Source organism: Giraffa tippelskirchi, chromosome 13, assembly GCF_054371585.1.
Source record: "Giraffa tippelskirchi isolate mGirTip1 chromosome 13, T2T-mGirTip1v1.2.pri, whole genome shotgun sequence".
NCBI classification, from domain to species: Eukaryota; Metazoa; Chordata; class Mammalia; order Artiodactyla; family Giraffidae; genus Giraffa; species Giraffa tippelskirchi.
Window position 1 is genome coordinate 115591482 of NC_137287.1, and position 21420 is coordinate 115612901.

The 21420-nt window shown below is 44.9% G+C and overlaps 2 protein-coding genes across 2 annotated transcripts; one reads left to right on the forward strand and one right to left on the reverse strand.

Annotated features, from left to right (window-relative positions):
* Window positions 1-12091: 12091 nt before the first annotated feature.
* WFDC9 (WAP four-disulfide core domain 9) lies at window positions 12092-13635 on the reverse strand. Its single transcript, XM_081560982.1, has 3 exons — window positions 13545-13635; window positions 12697-12841; window positions 12092-12169 (listed from the first exon to the last, which is right to left on the reverse strand). The coding sequence occupies exons 1-3, from the start codon at window positions 13633-13635 to the stop codon at window positions 12139-12141; spliced, it is 267 nt and encodes an 88-aa protein (XP_081417108.1). The 3' UTR covers window positions 12092-12138.
* Window positions 13636-18688: 5053 nt separating this feature from the next.
* On the forward strand, window positions 18689-19847 carry LOC145533495 (WAP four-disulfide core domain protein 10A-like). The gene is made up of 2 exons (XM_081560983.1): window positions 18689-18776; window positions 19699-19847. The coding sequence occupies exons 1-2, from the start codon at window positions 18689-18691 to the stop codon at window positions 19845-19847; spliced, it is 237 nt and encodes a 78-aa protein (XP_081417109.1).
* Window positions 19848-21420: the final 1573 nt, after the last annotated feature.

Genomic DNA, 21420 nt, shown 5'->3' on the forward strand with positions numbered 1-21420 from the left:
GTTGTCCTTCAGAGTTCCCTCTTAAGTGTCCTTGTGATAACATTGTAACTCAAGCTTGTCTCTGGGCTGTATATTACATTCCTCAGTTTATTTCTTATCTCTTTAAATCCTGTTATCCCCTAGTAACTTAAGCTCATCATCTTCTGGCCTGGAGGCCTGCTAACATCTTGTGACTCTTTATTGATAACGGTTGATCAGCCAAAATACTTTTGTATCAGGCACAGAGCATTAGAGTTACATTTTTTAAAGAATACAAAAAAAAAAAAAAAGAATACAGGCACAACAGATTATGACAAAGAAAGAATTCATCAACAGAAAGTTTCAAAGTAAAACCTGTTTTCTGTAATCTATCTTTTGCCTCGAGCTTAAGGAAAAAGAATGTGGTCCCATAAAGTCATGGTACAGCAAGCTGAAACAATGTAGCGCAAAGGTCAATTCTTAGCAAAAATCACCAACTAAATTAACAATTGTCTTATTATTTGTATTAAAGCTAAACGTCTATTTATATAAATCTCTAACTATTATGCTTTCATTATATAGGCTAAATATGTTAAGAGCAAAAACATAGTGAGTAAATATAGACTAAGTAACAGTTTCATAAAGCAATATTTCTTATATTTCCTAATAAGCCTTTTTTTCCTACGAAGGGTTCTGTGCCCATTGGGGCTTTCTGTGCAGAGGCTCTCAATGCTGTTTTATTGTTAGGGAGCAGTCATGCACATTAGCTCCAAAGGCACAAGCACACTTGTTAAACAGACTAAAATGCTAGCAAGGGGAGTTTAGATTAAAATACTCTATATCCTAGATAATCTAATAGGGTGCCACCGTTTGGGGGCCTTGTCAATTAAGGTTTTAAATTGATCAATTTGGGAAGAGATCAGGAAAGGCCTTCTGCCTAAGTCACAGAAAATAAGAAGAGGTTTATTATAGCAAACATCAGAAAGATAGATATCATCTTTAAGGTGAGCGCTGAAGCAGCCTTCTGAGATTCCCTGAGGCCTGAGTTGCTCTGCTCGTCAGGTCTTCTCATCATGACTCTGTCATGGGTGGGATCTCGTGAGCTGGCTCCTGGCAACCACCCTTACGGCAGAAAATGAAGAGCAACTGAAAAGCCTCTTGATGAAAGTGCAAGAGGAGAGTGAAAAAGCTGGCTTTAAACTCAACATTCAGAAAACAAAGATCATGGCATCCGGTCCCATCCCTTCATGGCAAATAGATGAGGAAACAATGGAAACAGTGACAGACTTTATTTTCTTGGGCTCCAAAATCACTGCAGATGGTGACTGCAGCCATGAAATGAAAAGACATTTACTCTTTGAAAGAAAAGCTATGACCAACTTAGACAGCATATTAAAAAGCAGAGACATTACTTTGCCGACAAAGGCCCATCTAGTCAAAGCTATGGTTTTCCCAGTAGTCATGTATGGATGTGAGAATTGGACCATAAAGAAAGCTGAGCACCAAAGAATTGACACTTTTGAACTGTGGTGTTGGAGAAGACTCTTGAGAGTCCCTTGAACTTCAAGGAGATCAAACGAGTCAGTCCTAAAGGAAATCAGTCCTGAACATTCATTGGAAGGACTGATGCTGAAGCTGAAAGCTCCAATACTTTGGCCACCTGATGCAAAGATCTGACTCATTGGAAAAGACTCTGATGCTTGGAACGATTGACAGTGGGAGGAAAAGGGGACCACAGAGGATGAGATGGTTGGATGGCATCACCGATTCAATGGACATGAGTTTGAGCAAGCTCCGGGAGTTGGTGACGGACAGGGAAGCCTGGCGTGCTGCAGTCCATGGGGTCACAAAGAGTCGGACACGACTGAGTGAGTGAACTAGAAACTGGATGAAGGAAAAGGAAAACAACAACTCATAAGGGAAAAGACTATCCACAGACTCCAATTCTAAAATGAAATAAATGTTGGAATTATCTGACAAGGACTTTTTCTTTTACATTTCTTTGGTATTTTTTCATAAGATAACAAGTAATAAAAATACAAAATATTTAGTATGCACATGTATACATGGATGTACCAGTGATATTTTCTCCACAAATTCACTGATGTTCTTGAAGAACAGCAAAAACATGAGTGGAAGTTCTCTTGCATTCTGTTGGTTCACATAGTAAAGATCAAAGATTACTCTATGCATCTAAAAACTTCTCTCTGGAAACAAATCATTTAATATTTTCCAAAATTTTGAAACCTTGACCACACCTTTACTGTTCCAAAAACATCCATTCTTAGTGGATGAACAGCTTGTAATAGGCATCCTAATCTTTCCTATTTCTGTAACTTACTTTGTATTGAATGACAAAGGTCTTAAAGTAAGAGTTGTTCCCTCTTCTATAAAGTTGGGAGAGGCAAGGTAATTATGGTTGAGGGATTTTATTGTTGTCATCTTTTTTAAAAATATTTTTTCACTGGAGTATAGTTATTTTACAAAGTTGAGTTAGTTTCTTCTATACAGCAAAATGAATCAGTTATATACATATATATCCACTCCTTTTTAGATTTGCTTCCCATTTAGGTCACTGATGAAGACTTTAAACCAGCTACTATAGAAATTCTGCAGCAAGCAATTATGAACATCCTTGAAACTGATGGAAAAGTAGAAAGCCTCAGCAAAGAAATAGATGAGATAAAGAAGACTGAAATGGAAACTTTTTAAGAGAAGAATATGATAACCGAAATAAAAAACTCATTAGATGGGCTTAATATCAAAATGCAGATGACAGGGAAAAGAGCAGTGAACTTGAAGACAGAGCAGTAGAAATTATCCAATTTGAACAACAGAGAAAAATATATTGAAAAAGGTATACAGAGCCTCAGGGACAATAACCAAAGTTCTGACATCTGTTGCCCTTTCTTTCCTAGGGAGGAGAACTCTTTCTACCTGGGAAAATTCCTGTCAATACGGGCTATTGAGTAATGCCTGAGCAATTATTGCTTCAGGGATGGGATGATGTAAGCAAAATGCAGCCATTCTCCCTTCTCCTTTAAAAAAAATTTTTTTTTTCTTTTTTTGTTGAAGTATTGGACTCCCCTGATGGCTCAGCAGTAAAAAATCTGCCTGCCAAGGCAGGAGACACAAGAGACTTGGGTTTGATCTCTGTTTGATCCCTGGGTCAGGAAGATTCCCCTGGAGAAGGAAATGGCAACCCACTCCAGTATTCTTGCCTGGGAGATCCCATGGACAGAGGAGCCTGGCGGGCTACAGTCCACAGGGTTGCAAAGAGTCAGACATGACTTAGAGACTAAACAACGAATAGTCAATTTACAATGTTATGTTAGTTTCTGGTGTGCAGCAAAGTGATTCAATTTTATTCATATTTATATGTATGATATCATTTATATATGGAATCTAAAATATGGCACAAATGAACTTATTTACAAAACAGAAACAAACTCACAAATACAGACAACAAATTTATCTCTTCTCTTCTTGGGTGGTTCTCTCAGGTGGTGTTCCATTGTGTTGCTCAAATTTTCTTGCTCAGATTTTGTAAGTGGACTCCAAAGCGCCCCCAGAGCTGTTTATGTTCACAGATAGCTGTCTAATTATTGTCCTTTGTAGAGGGACAGAGACTGGGGTCTCCTAGGTCATCATTTTATTGACATCATTCTGTATCCATATGTTTTGATATGTCATATTTTCATTTTTCAGTTCAAAGTATTTTCTATTTCCTATCATGATTTCATTTTGACCCGTGGTTCCTTAGAATTGCCTTATTTTTCATTATATGGATAATTTTCTAGCTATTTCATTTTATTTTCTAGTTTATTTCCACAGTGGTCACTTTGAATTTCCACCATAGTCAGTTTGATTTCAATTTATTGACATTCATTGAGACATCCTTTAATGTTCCCATGTGGCTTCCCTGGTGACTCCATGGTAAAGAACTTTGCCTGCAATGCAGGAGACACAGCTGTCGCGGGTCCTGTCCCTGGGTCGGGAAGATCCCCTGGAGGAGGAGGACATGGCAACTCACTCCAGTATTCTTGCCTGGAAAATTCCAGGGACTGAGGAGCCTGGTGGGCTACAGTCCACGGGGTCACAAAGAGTTGGACATGTCTGAAGTGACTGAGCCCACACGCACATGCTCTGGGGGGAAAGCATATTCCACAGAAATGCTGAATTCTTTATTGTTTACTTACTCATTTTTAGCTGCACTCGGTCTTTGTGGCTACACTTGGGCTTTCTCTAGTTGCGGACAGTGGGGACTACTCTCTAGCTGTGTTGAGCAGCCTTCTCACTGCGGTGGCTTCTCTGGTTGAAGAGCGCGGGTTCTAGGTGCAGACGCTTCAGCAGTCGTGGCGCACAGACTTAATTACCGTGAAATCCTAGACCAGGGATTGAACTCATGTCCCCTGCACTGGCAGGAGGATTCTTAACCACTGGACCACCAGGGAAGTCCTGAATTCTTTTTTATGTAAGTCGATTAGTCACTTTTTGTTTATGTTGCTCAAATATTCTATCTCTTTGCTGATTTTGTGGGGAAGGGAGCAGACATAGCGTCCTATTTTATCAGTTACTGAGAGAAGGAGGTTAAAACTGTCTGCTGATCAATCATGCTTCTGGCCATGGCACGCCAGTTTACTTAAGACCAATCCTCCCAGTAAAGCCAAAATGAGATCCCCTGGGGGGCTCCCAGTCCACATCTTTGACTACCAATCACCACCCACTTCCAGAGTGGGTTGACTCCACTCTTTGAAGCTAGACAACCAGGTGCAAAGGCTATTTCAGTGTGTTCCTAGCATTCCCGGGGGTAAAGGAGATTGTTCTCTCTGACAAGTGATTCCAAAGATTTTTCTCAACTTTCCTTTTCTCTAATCACTCAGCAGTGACTAGTTCATTGGTTTTGTCCTAAGGCAATCACCCCCTGCTTGTCCAGGAAAACATTAAGGACCTGTCCTCCATCGTGCATCTCACTTAATGCTTTTTTCTGCACAGTGCCCCTCTCTAACTCTGTTCCCCACCAGACCCCTTCCTTAAAGCACATCTTTGTCCCCTGGCACAGAAATACTTCAGTAAACTCAAGTACAGAGGTGTTTGGAGAGTGGGGTTCGGATATTCATTCATCATCAAGTTGATGACTGAATTTGGATAGGTTCAGTCACCTGTCAGTGGCTGTTTGTTCTTCTTTACTAATTTTGGCAAACAGGATGAGGTGGTTGGATGGCATCATCGCTTTAATGCACATGAACTTGGGTGAACTCTGAAAGATGGTGAGGGACAGGGAGGTCTGGCTTGCTGCAGTCCGTGGGGTCGCAAAGAGTCAGACACGACTTAGCAACTGAACAACAACAACAACTTATTCTCTGCAGGTTTTATGGGCATAACAGCACAGATCAAAAAGGAAAAGTTGGCAAATTAGAAATGCTAGGGTCATAGAATTTAATACCAAATTCACGATCCAACCCTTTCAGCAAACTCGTCTGTTGCTGTTGGAGGCAGGGGGAGGATAGGGTAGCAGGTTTTCATGTCTTTCAAGCTCCCTCTCCTCTCCCCCCAAGTCTATATTTAATCTACTCAAGGAGGGAAAATAACTATCATTTGGGGCATTCCAATTCCTCTCTATCTTTCAAGATAAGACCAAGCATCTCTTCTTGCAGAAAGCCTGATTACATCAACCCATACCAACTCCCCTGCCTTCTGTACTTGAATGCACTGACTGTCTGTCCATTGGCCCCTTCTTGTCATGCCTCGTTCTGGTTTCTACCTGTTTGGATCATACCTCCTTCCTTGGGTAAAATGCTAACAGATAGAGTTTGTGACACCCTCATTTACGTGGAGCGGCCTTGCCACCATCTTGGGCACATGGTAGGCTACCACCCTCCAAAGGCTGCTTACGATTTCTAGGAGTATTTACACCTGAAAATATCCCTGTAGATGCCGAATGATTGAATAAGTAATGGTAATACATTAGGCATTGTTCAGGAAGAGAACTTGGTGAGGCCAGGGTTATTTGCTTTCATTCTAGACCATCGGTGCTATCCCCTTCAGGTAAGATTGTAATTTCATGTGTGTGCATGTGTGCTCAGTAGTGGCCTACTCTTTTTGACTCCATGGACTGTCAGGAGCCCGTCAAATCCCTCTGTCCATGGAATTCTCCAGGCAATAATACTGGAGTGGGTTGCCATTTCCTACTCCAGGGGATCTTCCTGACCCAGGGATCAAACCCAAGTCTCTTGCATCTCCTGCCTTGGCAGGCAGATTCTTTACCAACTGTGCCACCTGGGAAGCTCGTGAACTAGTTAAATCACAGGCCTGAGACTATAGGAGAGAGGCTAGACCAAGTTATGGGGATCTCAGAGAAACAGTGTTTTCTATAGCCATAAGAACATCCCAGGGAGGTTGGTCTGTGGACAAAGAAGAGTAGAATCCAGAAATCTTGGCTAGGACATCAAGCCCCTGAAGGGGGAGGAGGTAGGGGGATCAAACTGGGAGGCAGGGCCTTCCCTGGCCGGCCAGTGGTTAGGCCTTTGTGCTTCTACTGCAGAAGATACAAGTTCCATCAGTGGTTGGGGAGCTGAGGTCCCACATACTGCAAGATGTGGTCAGAAAAAAAAAAACTGGGAGGCAGAAGTTGAGGGCTTGTATATAGTGGGGTGGGGATGGTCAGCGAACGATACGGGCATTATGGAAGAAGAAACAGATGTCTCCTTTACTGTCACAGCTTATTTGTCAAGGAATTAAAGCTGATAACATAATAGCTTAGGGAAGAGGGTTGGCAGGTGGACATTGCCCTGGGCCCACCCTCCTCACCCCCACCCAGAGCTGAGTCAGGAAGATGATCCTACTGGAGGTCACGGCACATCCTTCCCAGGCCTCCCAGGTATCCTCCGACTTTCACGGGTGCTTTGTGGGCAGAACGGTGGACAGGATGCTGCTGATTTTGTGGTCTGTATTGCTGCTCTCTACGAGAGAGGCGGGTAAGTACTCATTCATCACACAATCCAGAGAAAACAGATCCTCGCAAACCATAGGGGCAGGGATGTGTTCTGCGATGTAGGGAAGGGCCACACAGGCTTCTCTGGGGATGTTTTAAGTCAACCATGAACAAGGAGACATAAATGCCAGACCTCCTGAAGTCTGGATGAATCAGGTAGGCCCACAAGCAGACAGTGGGGACTCAGATGAATGAAGAGGCAGGGGAGCCCATGTTTGATTACATATTGAAACTGGGAGGGGAAGGGGAGGTTGAGTCTCCTGCTGTCTGTCTGCCTGCAATTTGGAACCCATAGTCTTCTGGTTTTCCTTTTTTAAAAAATCTTTTGGCTGTACCTTGGGGCATGTGGGATCTTATTTCCTCGATCATGGATCAAACCCATGCCCCCTGTGTTGGAAGGGAAGAGTCTTAACTACTGGACTGCCAGGGAAGTCCCAGGAGTCCATAGTCCTTGAGAACCAAATGGCAAGGCAAGGAAGGGTGCTTCTTAGACCCTACCGTTAGGCTTTAGAAGCATGCAGATACCTCCGCAGAAGGCACCGCAGCAGTGATGACCGAGCTGACACTCTGTGTGAAGCTTGCACTTGACAGCACACTGCTCATTAGTGGGACTCTTGTTGCAGGGCTTCAGTCTCAGCTTTGGCTCAACTTAGAAGAAATACATGAGGACTGACTTCCAGAGGAAGGGTGTTCTCCAAGACCCCGGGACCTACTCCACTCATTTCTCTTCTTCCTCTCCCTGCCCCGGGGTCTAGGTGGGCTTCCTGGTGCCCAGACTCAAGATCCTGCTCCCACCCCTGCCCCCAACAAACCCAGCCACCCCAAAGTCACCCCTGTGGAATTTAAACTCACATAACCTGGGTCCTGAAACCCAAGTTTCAGAACAAAGAGTCCCAAGAGATCTCCCAGTCTCCCACTCTCGTTTTACAGAGTGAGGGGAACCAGGTCCCAGAGCAGAGACTCCACTGTTCCTCCTCTGGTGGAAATGGCCCTTCACACCTAGTTCTTCACTAGAAACAGCTATCACTACTTATTCACCACTCTTCTCCCCTCAATTCTATTGATTTCAATTTTTTTACACCAGTGGTTCTAAATTTCTCTTTATGGAGCAGAATTTTTTATTGGCCTTTAATCTTGGAATATCTAGGCTTATTTTCCTCTCATTCTATTTTTTATTTATTTTTTTCATTGGAGTATAATTGCTTTACAATGTTGTGTTCGTTTCTGCTGTACAACAGTGTGAATCAGTTATATGTGAACATACATCTCCTCCCTCTTGAGCCTCCCTGTCACTTCCCCCCGATTCCACCCCTCTAGATCATCACAGAGCACCACCTTGAACTGCCTGTGCTATACAGCAGCTTCCCACTAGGTAACTGTTTTACACATGGTACTGTATTTATGTCAATGCTCTTCTTTCAATTCATCCCACCTTCTCATTCTCCTTCTCTATGTCTGCATCCCTATTCCTGCCTTGCAGTTAGGATCATCAGTACCATTTTTCTAGATGAGTGTGTGTTTTATTTCTCCTCTCCATACCCCGTGTTCTGAAATACTCAGATCTGTAAACAAAGGGCATATTTCAAGAAATTATTACCAGCCCTTTTCCAGTTTGCTGCTCATCCTTGAAACTCCTGAGAACATAAACTCCAGGAAGCTCAAGCTAAGCTCTAGGCCCCGTGGAGCTTTTCACTGTGAAGTGCCCTCCTGGACAAAAACTCTATGTACACACTTTAAAAAAAAATCACATTACTTGTAGCATCAGAAGACCCTCAAGATTGAGAACAAAACATTCAGCCTTCCTCTGGTATCTTGACTTCAAAAAAGAACCAGTGCTTCTATTACAGACCCTGGTTCTTCTCTGCAGTTGGACCAAGAAAGGTCCTTTTGTTTCCTATCCCTTCTTCATCTTGAAGCCCAGCCCGAATACCTACTGTAAGGTGGAAGCTCAAGGGAAGAGTCTACTCTTTCTTTCCAGCTTCCTGAAACTGGCAGGATTGCCACGCAGGAGAGCGTCAGCAGCTGGAGACCCAACAACTTCATGATGCTGACCCTGGACATGTGAAGGTGAGCCTGGCAGGAGACCCAGAACTTGGGCCAGTATCTGCAGGGGCTCAAGAAGGCTTTCAGAGTGGGGAGGTGGGAGACCACGTGACTGTCTCTCAGCGCCCTGTCTGGTTCTACCTCCTCTCCGTCTTCAGCCACCTCTCCTGGGCTGGGCATTGATGTCTCATGAAGCACTTGCCTTCTCTTATACTTTATATACTCCTCTCATTGTAAAAATGGATTCTTTGTACTTTATTAGTTTTTATCTTAGCAATTTGAAAAACACAGAAAATTATGAAGAAGAGTAATGAGCTATTATCAGTTGGTTATCCATTACCTAGATATAAATAGATACTAGGGCTATTTATCTTTCATAAAAGAGAGCTGTAAACTCCCAAATCTTAAAAATTGTAATCCTGTGATCAACTGTAATGGAAATGAATATTTTTTAAATGTGTGTGTATATAACTGAATCACTTTGCTTTACAGTGATTTACAACATTGTAAATCAACTATGAAATGAAGTGAAGTGAAAGTTGCTCAGTCGTGTCCAGCTCTTTGCCATATAGTCCATGGAATTCTCCAGGCCAGAATACTGGAGTGGGTAGCCTTTCCCTTCTCCAGGGGATCTTCCCAACCCAGGGATCGAACCCAGGTCTCCCGCATTGCAGGCGGATTCTTTACCAGCTGAGCCACAAGGAATTTTAAATAAAACTTAGCTCATTAATCCCCAAAACACTTGCATCTGTTTATAGGTATTTTACTGACAAAAATCAGGCCCTAGTTTCATGGTGAGTTTGATGGGAAAAAAAAGGAATTGCAGAAATAGTGACTGAAATAGGGATCTCCCTGATGGTCCAGTGGCTGAGACTCCAATGCAGGGTGACCCATGTTCAATCCACAGTCAGGGAACTACATTTCACATGCTGAAACTAAAGATGCTGAATGCTGAAACTAAGACCAGATGCAGCCATATAAATATATTCTTAAAATATAGTAGTGATTGAAATAATGATTAATATTTCAAAAACAAGTCAACCATAATGCCATTTTTACTATTAAGGCCTTGCAGTTATTCCTCCTCAAATTTAAAGACATAGCCTATTCCATGCTCCTCTAGTTTTGTTATGCTTTGAATTTTCTTATTCTGGCTTAACTTTTTAATCTACTTGAATTTTATACCTGGTTGAGGGGGATATCTGATATCTTGCTCAATCCTTGTGGATCATGAGGTGACCTTAAAAAATGGAAGCATCACATCAAGGACAGTGGATCAAAAGGAGGCTGGATCTTCTATAGTTTTATGGTAGAAGATCTTGTTCTGGATACCTAAATCCTGAATCTTGTGCCTGAAAAACAATTAACATCTCTTATTTCAGCCACCATTTTCTTCTTGGTCACTGTTACCTGTAGTTGAAAATCCAACTGATACCCGAGCCGAACTATATATTAAGATAAGGGTAGAACGAAGGCATGAAAGCTCTCAAATTTTTTAATGTACTTTATTTAACTGGTTCTCAAACAATCTCTCTGAGGAAGCCCCTGTCGGGTGTATATATTACCAAAATGAGGTTGTTAAGAAAGAGAAGTGGGGTCTAGGAAACAGGATCTCTAATCCAGGAGAAAGTAAAATACTACTATGATGGTGAAGGGAAATCCCCAGGGGCGCTCCGTAGTGGGGAGCCCGGAGCCCCACTCCTGAAGGATGCTTACCCAAGCCCCTGGCCCATTGTCCCTTTTCACTGTTCTGAGCTCCAAGGCACTAACCAGTGTGCTAAGTCACCTCAGTCATGTCCGACTCTTTGCAACCCTATGGACTACAGCCCGCCAGGCTTCCCTGTCCGTGGGATTCTCCAGGCAAGATTGCTACAGTTGGTTGCCATTTCCTTCTCCGGGGATCTTCCTGACCGAGGGATTGAACCCAGGTCTCTTGCATTGCAAGTGGATCCTTTACCATCTGAGCCACCAGGGAAGCCCAACAACAGGGGGTTACCAAGGGTGCTTGTTCCCGGGGCCAGAGTGGTACGGAGGCCAGGGTCTTAGGTCTTACTTCAGGAGTCCGGCTTTTCATAAATAGGCAGGTGAGAGACTGTCGTGTGTTCACCAAATCCACTTTCCTGTTCTTATTGGGCTAGACTATAATTGTGGAGAAGGAAATGGCAACCCACTTCAGTACTCTTGCCTGGAGAATCCCAGGGACAGGGGAACCCGGTGGGCTTCCATCTCTGGGGTCGCACAGAGTCGGACACGACTGAAGCAACTTAGCAGGAGCAGCAGCAGACGATAATTGAGCTAGACTATAATTCTTAGTCTTTTTTGCCAATAGGTGGGACCACATTATGGCAAATAGAATATTGGAGAGAAATAACAAACTTCACTTCTAGGCCTGGCCCTTAAAAGCCTTCCACGTGAGCCTCCGTCCTAGCTTTCTTCTCCCATCTGCTGGCTGGATGCAGAAGCAGCCCTAGGAGATGATGGAGCTATAGATGGGAGGAGCCAGGGTCCTTGAATCTTGACATGGGTCATTCATTGATCACCCTGATATATTATGAATAAGGATAAACCTTACTGTGTTGACCACATAAGTTTTTTAACTTATTTATTTATTTGTTTATTTCTGGCTGAGCTGGGTCTTCGTTGCTACAAATGGGGGCTACTCTCTAGCTGCACTATGCGGGCTTCTCATTGTCGTGGTTCCTGTTTTTGCAGAGCACATGCTCTAAGGCCTGCGGGCTTCAGTAGTTGCAGCACGTGAGATCTAGAGCACATGGCCCCACAAAATTTTTATAAACTCTGTATTTTTGCTACAACCATGAGCATGCCGGACTAATACATGAGTCTAATTGAAAGGCAGAGTTGAGTGCCTCTGCCCATGATGGGATGGGAACACCTTTGGAGGCTGTTGAGAGTTATAATGAAAGAAATGAAGTCACAGGGGTAAAGTACCAACAAACACAGAATGCTCAAGTTGGTGGATCAGTTTATTTGGCAAAGATGTGAGACTTCTCAAGATTGAAAGGTCAAGGAAGAACAGAGATCCTCAGCTGGAGCAAGTGAGTATTCCAACAGAGAACTGGGCAGCCCTCTTCTTGACCGCATAGCCTCCAGCCCGCACTAGTTGGGAGGAGTTCAGCTAGAAACTACGATTTTATCATGGATTTAAAAGGTTCCCTGGAAGAGAAAAGTTAAGTGGTTAAAAGTCACAGAACTCTGGAGGGCATCCATTCCCAAACTTAACAGCACCCTTAGTCCCAGTTAATGGGAACAGGAAGTCTTCCTAGAAGATCAGGAGTTACCTGCTTTTAATCAATCTCTCTCAAGAGATTTTCCAATTGAGCAGACAAGTAAAGACCTGGTCTCCTTGGGCCTGGCTAAGAAAAGGGGCCAGTGGAGAGGCCAGATTGAGGCAATAATTGGAACCTTGGACAAGAGAAGGATGAACAAATTGATGGGTGATGTTGTGGGGAATTGAATGACAGTGAAAAAATATGTGGAGGGCCACATGCTGGTATCTTGGTTTACTTTGCAGTGAGTGGCAGCCTAGGTGTGGAGGCAGGAGGATGTTGCCTTATGCTGCTTGTTTCTTTGACCAGGGTTTGGGTGATGATGTCTTCTGTCCCAGGTCACACCTTCTGAACAAGGGCAGGGAGCAGTAAGGAAGCATCCCCAGGCCAACCTTCCCACCCCAAGCAACTCACTCATTGTCCATGCAGATGTTTCCACAGTAGGTCCAGCAGCATGTATGATTTGGAAAGGAACATTTCCTTAATTTAGTGCATCTTTTTGCACAATAGCTTAATGATGGAGGCTGTACCCAGCACTGATCAGTATCACTTAGTTCATCTGGAATCAAGAGGGTAGAAGTTGGCAGTGTCTATCCACCCACCACTTGGACAAGAAACCCTTTCTCAAGTTGAAAAATCCCTGAGCTCTAAGCCACAAAGTATTTTTCTGCCTTTGAAGAGAATTCCTCTGTGAATCCTAGCCAGTGGCTTTTTACAGAAGACCATCCTTATATGGCATGACTTCCCTCTTACCACATGTTCCTATAGCATTGCAGAGCTTCGGGTTCTGTCCACGTTGCCTAAAGATGGGGCCTTGGACAGCCCCAACACAGATGACACCACCTCACCAAGTCTGTTCCCATATAACTTTAGATTGCAAGGTCTGCAATAGTTTCTAGCTCCAATTTCCATACCCAATTTTCAGATTGGAAAACTGTGGGCCCAGAGGGAAGCTCTGTGTTGGTCTTTCCCCCACCCAAGGTGGTCTGACATTGGCCACTGTTGTATCCTGCTAGGTTATGGAATGTGGGCAAAAGCTACATTCCCTTTCCACGTACCCACTATGGCATTCTGAGCTGGGAAAGGAAGCTTGAGGAGATGCCAGTTTGGGAACATCCAACCTAATCTTTCTTGGACGTCTCTTGCTTGAAGGAGGACTCTGTTCATTTAAAGGGTAATCCTAGAAATGTGGGCCCTGAATCAGTTATACCAGACACCCCAGGCCTGGGCAGAGCACCCTCCTCCCTGGCCACACCACCTACAGAGAAGTTTGCTCTTGAGGCCTCCCAGCACAGGCAGAAACATCACAAGCTCATAGGTGAGAAGCATGAGTAGAAGAATCCAGGGCTTCATGGTCGTTTCTACGTGTGTTTGGGTTAAGTTTGGCAGAAGGCAGGTCTTTTCCCGATGCTACTAGAGACAGACAGGAAGTGAGGGGACAAGGTAGGAAAGAAAGAGAAAGTGCTTGTGAGTATTGCGTTGTTCTTCTCCTACTTCTCCTTTCCACCCGCTGGCACCCAACAACACAGCGAACTAGCCAATGACTCCCCTGAACTTCTTCCCCCTTCACATTAGGTACCCCTTCCTTTATGAAATTACCTTTTTTTTAGTGCACTGTTTTTTTTCTGATCAAAAAGCAATCTATCTTCAGGTTGTATTATCAAAACAAAAAAAATACAAACAGGAGGGCTTCCCTGGTGGTTCCGGGGTAAACGATCCATCTGCCAATGTGGGAGACATGAGTTTGATCTCTGGTCTGCGAAGACCCCACGTGCCACGGAGCAACTAAGCATGTATGCCGCAACTACGGAACCTGTGCTCTGGAGCCCGGGAGCTGAAACTACTGAGCCCCTATGCTGCCATTACTGAAGCCCAAACACTCCAGAGCCTGTGCTCAGCAACAAGAGAAGCCACTGAAATGAGAAGCTCATGCACTACGACTAGAGAGTAGCCCCCACTCACTGAAACAAGAGAAAATCCTGCACAGCAACGAAGACCCAGCACAGCAAATTAAAAAAAGAAAAAAGAGGAAATGGGTAAGCGCTATGCATTATTCCACCACCCAGAGATAACTGCATAATGTGTATGCTTTTATGTTGTGGTCATTATTTTATGAAATTAGCAAAATAAGAATACTTGAAATAATCTGGTCTGTTAGTTAAGAACACAGGTAACAGGATGATACAATGAAAGTTTTAGTTGAGACCTTAAGACAGAGTGGATGAGACAGATGACTCAGCAGGACTTGACAAAAGTTGCTGACCAAACTTAGAAGCAAGACTTTCACGCAACATTGTGAAGCAACTATACTCCAATAAAAATTAATGAAATTGTTAAAAAACAGAAAACAAAAAATTTCATCTGCATAGATGATCCAAAGTTGAAGGAGTGATGAGAGAGGATGTTGTAGGAGATGTCATTGGTCGAAAGCTTTGCCCAGAGAAGTAGACATGCTGTCTTCTGATTCCAAGTTGGGAGCATAAGCTCTGTGGATGCTACGCAGAGTTTCCAGTATGTCCCCAAAAGTTTACGGGGATACCGTAGACTTGTGTTCCAGTCATGACTGAAGACTCTGAAAAGTAAGGAATTTGTCTAAAGTGACCTGTAGTAGCAGAAAAGAGGGCTACAGTTTGAGAAGTATCTGACTTGTAAATGGCCTGACGCCATTTTGTGTCTCCAACGAACTCTGAAATCACCCATAAAAGAGGACCAAAAGCCCAGTGCCAAGCAGTGATCACATCTATTGTGTAAGAACTTTCCCAGTCTCTCTTATTGGTCCTTCCTCCCTCCACGACCCAGGAGCCAGAAACTTTTTAAGCCAGTTGGGAGTGAAGGAACAGAATCACAAAGAACCCAAGAGAAAGATGTTGGCCACATCCTCTTCCATAGCTGAAGCCTCTGAGAAAAAGGAGGATCCACAGTTCTAAACAATTTAGGAAGTTGTGGCTAATTTCGTGCGCCTGCACATTTTAATTATTAGGTTGAGAAGATGTTTTGTGACTAAAGTCACAGAACTTGTGGGCAGCTACCAAAGTTTTCCTGAAGAAGCAAGGAAATAACTAGCTATTTCCTGAACAGAATAAAATATATTCTGAATAAAATCTAACAGAACAAGGGAGACAAAAATAATATGATCACATCACACAAGTCGTGACAACAATACAATGGTAAATATTATGATCATTCCCCGTGTCAAGAAGAAAACAGTCAAAAATGCATACATTTGTAGAGTTGCCATTCTAGTTAAGTAAGAGAATAAGGAAATACATAGATGATAGTAAGCGTTCAGGAGAAAACAAAAGAAGCAGAAAAAAGATGAAATAGCCTGCTGACAACTGGCAGCTGAGGGGTGGAGGGAGTTGGGAGTTGGGGGAGGAGACTTAATTAGAAGTCCCTACCCTCTCCCATCGCTTCCTTCATCCTTTATCTGCTGTCTTGCTCTCTTAAAACCAAACAGGAAGAAAAATGAAAGAATCTAAGAAAAGGGTAAAATTCTGATATCACAAATTACATAGTAACAAGGTAGAGGTTGTTTCTTTCCCTGAAAGTCTTTGTTTAGAAGTTTTCAATCCAGCAGGAGACTACACTGTCCAATATGGTAGCTGCTGGCACCTATGACTATATAAATTAATTAAAGTGCAAGATAAACAGCAAAGTTTTACTGTATAGCTCAGGGAATTATACCCAGTATTTTGATGGAATATAACCTTAAAATACAAAAACTATGCATTGCACCTGAAACTAACACTGCTATCAATCAACTATACTTCAATTAAAAATTAACCTTAAGTTTAGTTTCCAGGCATTTCAGGCTTCAGTACCCACACGAACCTAGTGGCTAGTCTAATGGATAGGTTAGACATAGAATATCTCCATCATCACAGGAAATTCTATGAAACTACACCCCTCAGAATGAAACAAAATGCCTTTGCTTAAAAGCAAGGATAGTACTAGAGATCACTGAAAAGATGTGGAATTTTTCAAAGGGATCTTTGAAAACTCATTATCCACTCAGAATATGTGAAATGTGGAAGTTGCAAAAATGCACATTTGAGACATGTGAATCATTGACTTAGAGGCAAATTGGATTTAGGAGATGAGGAGAGGCAGTAAGAGGAGGAGATTAATGAAAGAAGAGGAGAGAAAAAGCCCTTAAAAGGTAAAAGAGCTACTCCACTGGTGGTCCAGGGGTTAAGACACCACACTTACACTTCAGGGAGCATGGGTTCGATCCTGGTTGGGGAACTAAGATCCCACATGCCCCACGGCACAATCAAAAAACTGAAAAGGTAAAAGATCAGATGCTGGGGGCTTCCACTCAGATGCTTATATCTGCTCTCCAACCGTGTCCATTCAGAACCCACATTCTTGCCAGCCTGCTTCAGCAGGGCATGGGGAAGGCAAATTGTGAAGTTCACCTACTGATGCATTGGGCAATATTATACCAAAGGGTACAACTTAACTGGTGAAGCTCCAAGCCAAAGGAGAACTCTCTTTAAGCACAGTGGGCTTCCAGAAATCCTGTAAATCACTCAGATTTTTTTTGCACTGGAAAGCCAGCTAAGAGTGTAAGACTCCCAGTCCTTGGGCCAGCCTCAGTGTTCTGATCCTCCGAAGGCAGCAGCACATAGAAAGACAGACATGTAATGAGGATGCTCTGTTAACCACTTACAGGCAGGGGTGAGGCATAAGGGAACTGGGTGGAGGTGGGCATGGATTGGGACAGGCCTCTGAATTCTTGACACCCCTGCCTTTTGCACACAGAAGGAGGAAGACAGATACACAATATATCCAAAGCAATGGGTTCTATGAAGCTGTTTATTTGTATTCAAAAATAGCATTCTAGATGCCAAGTTTGCCAGAGCTTTGAGATCTGTTCATTTAAAAAGCCTCATTCTTTTTCCTGTTCCCTGAGCTTCTCACTTGTCCCTAAAGGGCTTGTTCAGGATCCTGGGGATGCCCAGTCCCCTTCTTTGCACACCTCAGGTGTACTAAATGATCCCAGGGAGGAAAAGTATCATCCCGCCCAGGCTGGGTACTACTCACATACAGAGGTCTGGGTGAATCTTTTGGCCATGATGACATAGGGTGTATGGCAATGAAATGGTCTCTAGGCATCACAAAGACACAAAACTCCTGCCCCTTCCCCTAAATTCAGGGTCCTGGGCTTTCTAGATGTTAAAGGAGAGAAAAGGGGCTTTTTAGTCAGGGATATTGTCATCTTGTTTATTCTCTGCTCCTTTTACCTAGGGCACTTCAGACAGTCCCCATGCCCTCTCTATCAACTTTCTTCTTTGTACCCCAGGCAATGATCCCCATTTAAAAGGAAGAGTGTTGACATCACTGGGCAGGAAACTTACCTGAGCAAACCACAAATAAAAGCTCACGCCTCAAAACCCTTCCCTCCACCTACCTCTGAAGGTATCTGAGTGGAATGTCTGCAGTAACAGGCTGAGTTTTTTTATCTGACTTCTTCCTACTGGGAGAGTTGGTGGGGTTGCGGCGGGGGCCAGGGGGTTGTGGTCTGAAACAGGGGGCAGAAGAGGAGAAAAAGTCAGTTCAAAGGCCAGGAACTTAAAGGTGATTTTGGTTGCAGCCCTTCTTTCATTCCCACTCAGGAACATACTGGTCACATCGCAGCCTCTTTGATATTCACCCATCCAGATGTCCTGGATTTCCTTTGATATGAGAAATGTCTCCTGCTTAGCCAGGAAGAACACTGTGTACCTACTCACTTTCTCACTCACAAATTCCAGCTGCCTTACTTTAAAAGAAAAAAAAAAAAGGACTTCTGAATAGAAACGTTCAACAGGATATTGTCCAGATAATCAGTAATTAATGTAATACAGATGCTTGACAATAGGCATTTATGTTAAGTGAGGGCTGTGCAATTATGAGAAACCACATTTTGTGAAATATTTACATGATTCATTGAGAGTGGAGATGATGGGTAACAAAAGCTGGGTGATTCAAAATGTGAGAAGACAAAGAATTATACATAATAAATATGCAGAGAAACTAGAAAGACAGTATAACAGGGGTCATGTTAATTCTAGGCAGTGAGATGATCATTTTTTAACACTCTGTCTTTTTTCTTATAAATTATTTTGTAATTAGAAAATAGAAATAGATTACATCTTCCAGAAAAAAAAAAAGCTTCTGTTCCCAAAAGGAGATTAGCTGTGAGAGGAGGACCGTCCCTGTAGGAGCCTCAGTGTCACAGGAGTGGGCTGTGGTGAGGGGCAGGGCCAGGGGAGGAAACAAGGACTCCTTGCTCTGCCCCGGCTTGGCCAGGAGAGGCAGCGAGGAGCCCAGGATCACCGCTCCTTCCTTCCCTTCCCTCTCCCCACTCAGCTCTCCAGGGCAGTCCGGGCCAGACTGAGCGCTCACCTCTCTGGTCAGAGGCATGAGAACCCAGGCCCTGCTGTCCATCCTGCTTCTCTGTGTTCTGCTGCTGCAGGCCCAGGGAGGGCAGCACAGCCAGAAGATGAACCGTAGGTGGTGGAGGAGGGGGGCCGGGAGGGGGCGGGGGAGGGGGGACGTGTCCAGTCTAAGGAGAACCTGGGAGTTAGAACTTTCCGGCACATCCTATTCGGACCACAGCACCGTGAAGACTCTGGTTCTTCCCAAACCACGGTCCTCCGGCCTCTTTATCTGGCTCTGGGAAGAGTGGTGGGGGTGGAGGGGGAAACCGCATCTTTTCATCCCCCATCCCCCAAATCCAGAGACACGTGGTACCTACAACAGGGAAAGATACCCCTGAGCGAGAATCAGGTGGGAAGGCAAACAACTGTTCTTTGGTTTATGCACACATGTGACAGGTAAGCATCCCGAGCCATTCAGGGGAGTAGGTGTAGAGTGAAAGTACGTGGGAGAGTGGCGTTCGGGATGTACAGGTCTAGTTAAAGTTGCCTCGGAGGGAGCAGGCTGGTGAGAGTGGGAGGGAAACATTGCTTTTGCTGGGCAGCGGCAGGGATCGTGCAGACAGTGGCAGCACGAGAGGAGAGAGAGGATGAAGGGGCAAGTTCATCTTCCTCTCTGGTCCCTGCAGATTCTGGAGAGTGGAGGAGCGTTAGCAGGATGTCCTCACCTTTGTGGAGTTCTCAAGGTTCGGGTGTAGGTTCTGCGGAGGTGATTTGGCCAAGGCCATGTCTAATATGGGAGACGGAGTCATGTTGCAGGATTATGGAGAGAGTCCAGGAAGTCCGGGCATCGAGGTCTGTTGGGAAAGAGTAGGAGGAGTGGGATTTGAGATACTACCCATCACCAGGGTCTGGTGAAGGGTGGAGGTGAGTTCCCTGAAAAGTCCAAGAGTCATGAGTGGGCCTGTGTCTGTGGTCTTGGAGGAGGTTTTAAGTTTTAGAGAGGTATTCTCAGGGGCCTGGTTCCACTGACGTTTCCTCTGCTCTGTTTCAGAAAAGCAGCAACCCCCAGAAATCAAGCAGTGTGAGAAAAGACCCAAAATATATCTGTGCACAGTCCCCTGCACAGATCACCGAGAATGTCAGGCAAATAACATATGCTGCTCAACCTTCTGCGGGAACGTTTGCATGAACGTCCTGTGAGTCAGAGAGCAGGGGGCCGTGCAGCCTGCCCCCCAAACCATCTCTGCAGACACTGTGCCTGCGGCTGAAGACAAAGACCTGACCCTGGACACAAGGATGTCAACAGAAACGCCACCCTGTCCAGCCAGTATCTGAGCAACCTGTTCCTGCCAAATAAACCAGAACAAATGTGGAAGGACCTGCCTAGTTCACTCCCAGTGCCTGTGATCATGGAGAGCCCGGCCGCAGACCCCAGAGGGCCCCCACCTTTCTGGGTCCGGGTTCTCTGATCTCTCTCCCCTTGTCAAGCTTCTCTGCTCCCCGTCCCCGTCTCCCTCCTGCCTCCCTGCCAGGCCCCTGTGAGCCCAGGCCCGCTGTTCCTCTGCTCACTGAACCAGGACTCCCTGGGGAGCACCCGCTCCTGTGCAGCACCTCCTGGTCCTCAAGAGAACATGCCTCGCCTGGAGCCACAAAGGGCCAAGTTCAACATGAGATGCCCGGAGACTAGACCCTGGGGCACAGAGGGGGAGGCCCCCAAGAAGGACTCTTCTTAAACTTGGTCCACCCCCATCCCATCCTGCTCATCGTCCTTGAGAGGTTCAGGTCACTGTCTCTTTGCAATGAAGAAAATGAACCCCAAGGAAGTGAGATGACGTGTCCAAGGTCAAAGGAGAGGGAGAAGTCGTGGTCTGGTTGGAGGAGGAGGTTTCCTCTGTGCTCCCTTCTCCGCATCCCAGTGAGACGGTCCACAGGGAGTGAGTCCTGTGCCAAGCCCACTCCAGCACCACCGACAGGCTGCTCGTGTAATGGGGCCCAGCCTGCGACCCCTGAGACGCCAGGCCCTTCCTTTAACTGCGTGGTCCCAACCTTTCCTTATGGCCTCATTTTTCTTCTTTTTTTAATCTGGAGGGAGGAACAGTTGGTTCAGGGTGATGTGACTAGGATTAATTGGCACAGGATGGCTGTGACTCTTGCCCCTGATTTCATGGTGAGTCAGTAGAAATTCATCCCTGGGGTCCAGAGTCCCTACTCCTCTGTGCAGTCACCACTCCTCTGATGTGGTCCTGGGACTAAGTCCAGAGATCAGGGCGAGTGTGGCCAGATGGGACATGGGGTCAATTGTAAAGAACTCAGGAAGGCAGGCCTTGCTGGAGGCAGGGATGTGGTGTTATGCTCCAGGCCAGTAGTTCCTGCTGAGCATCAGTGAAGGAGACACGACATGCCTCCATCGGCCCAGAGCCTCTGACCCATCTCGGGAGCATCACAAGGCTTCTGGTACTGGAGGGTCTCCTCCACTTCTGCTAAGAGCTATCTTTGGACAAGGGGGCCTTAGGAAAGGGATCATGATCCACTAGCAACTCAGACATCATTGGAGGTAGTTGGGTGCTAAGAGCGTGCTCTACAGGAGCTCTTATGTGGTACTTCCTCAGATAACCTCACTCTACAAGCATTTTCCCAATGCTTGGCTATCCCCTCAAACACGCTGGGACAGACTATTAGGAGAGGCAAAATTACTCGCCAGGGGCCACGTAATGAGAGACCTCCCATGTCTAAGTCCATTGTGTCCTACTTCATGGGTATATCATAGGTACCA

Coding starts and splice junctions, on each gene's coding strand:
- WFDC9 (XM_081560982.1), bottom strand. CDS start 13,635: ATGAAGCCCTGGATTCTTCTACTCATGCTTCTCACCTATGAGCTTGTG. Junction 12,842..13,544: donor CCTCAAGAGCAAACTTCTCT/GTAGGTGGTGTG, acceptor TCTTGATTCCAG/ATGAACTAAGTGATACTGAT. Junction 12,170..12,696: donor AACATCTGCATGGACAATGA/GTGAGTTGCTTG, acceptor TTTCTCTTCCAG/GGAACCTTTTAAATCCATGA.
- LOC145533495 (XM_081560983.1), top strand. CDS start 18,689: ATGAGAACCCAGGCCCTGCTGTCCATCCTGCTTCTCTGTGTTCTGCTG. Junction 18,777..19,698: donor GCACAGCCAGAAGATGAACC/GTAGGTGGTGGA, acceptor GCTCTGTTTCAG/AAAAGCAGCAACCCCCAGAA.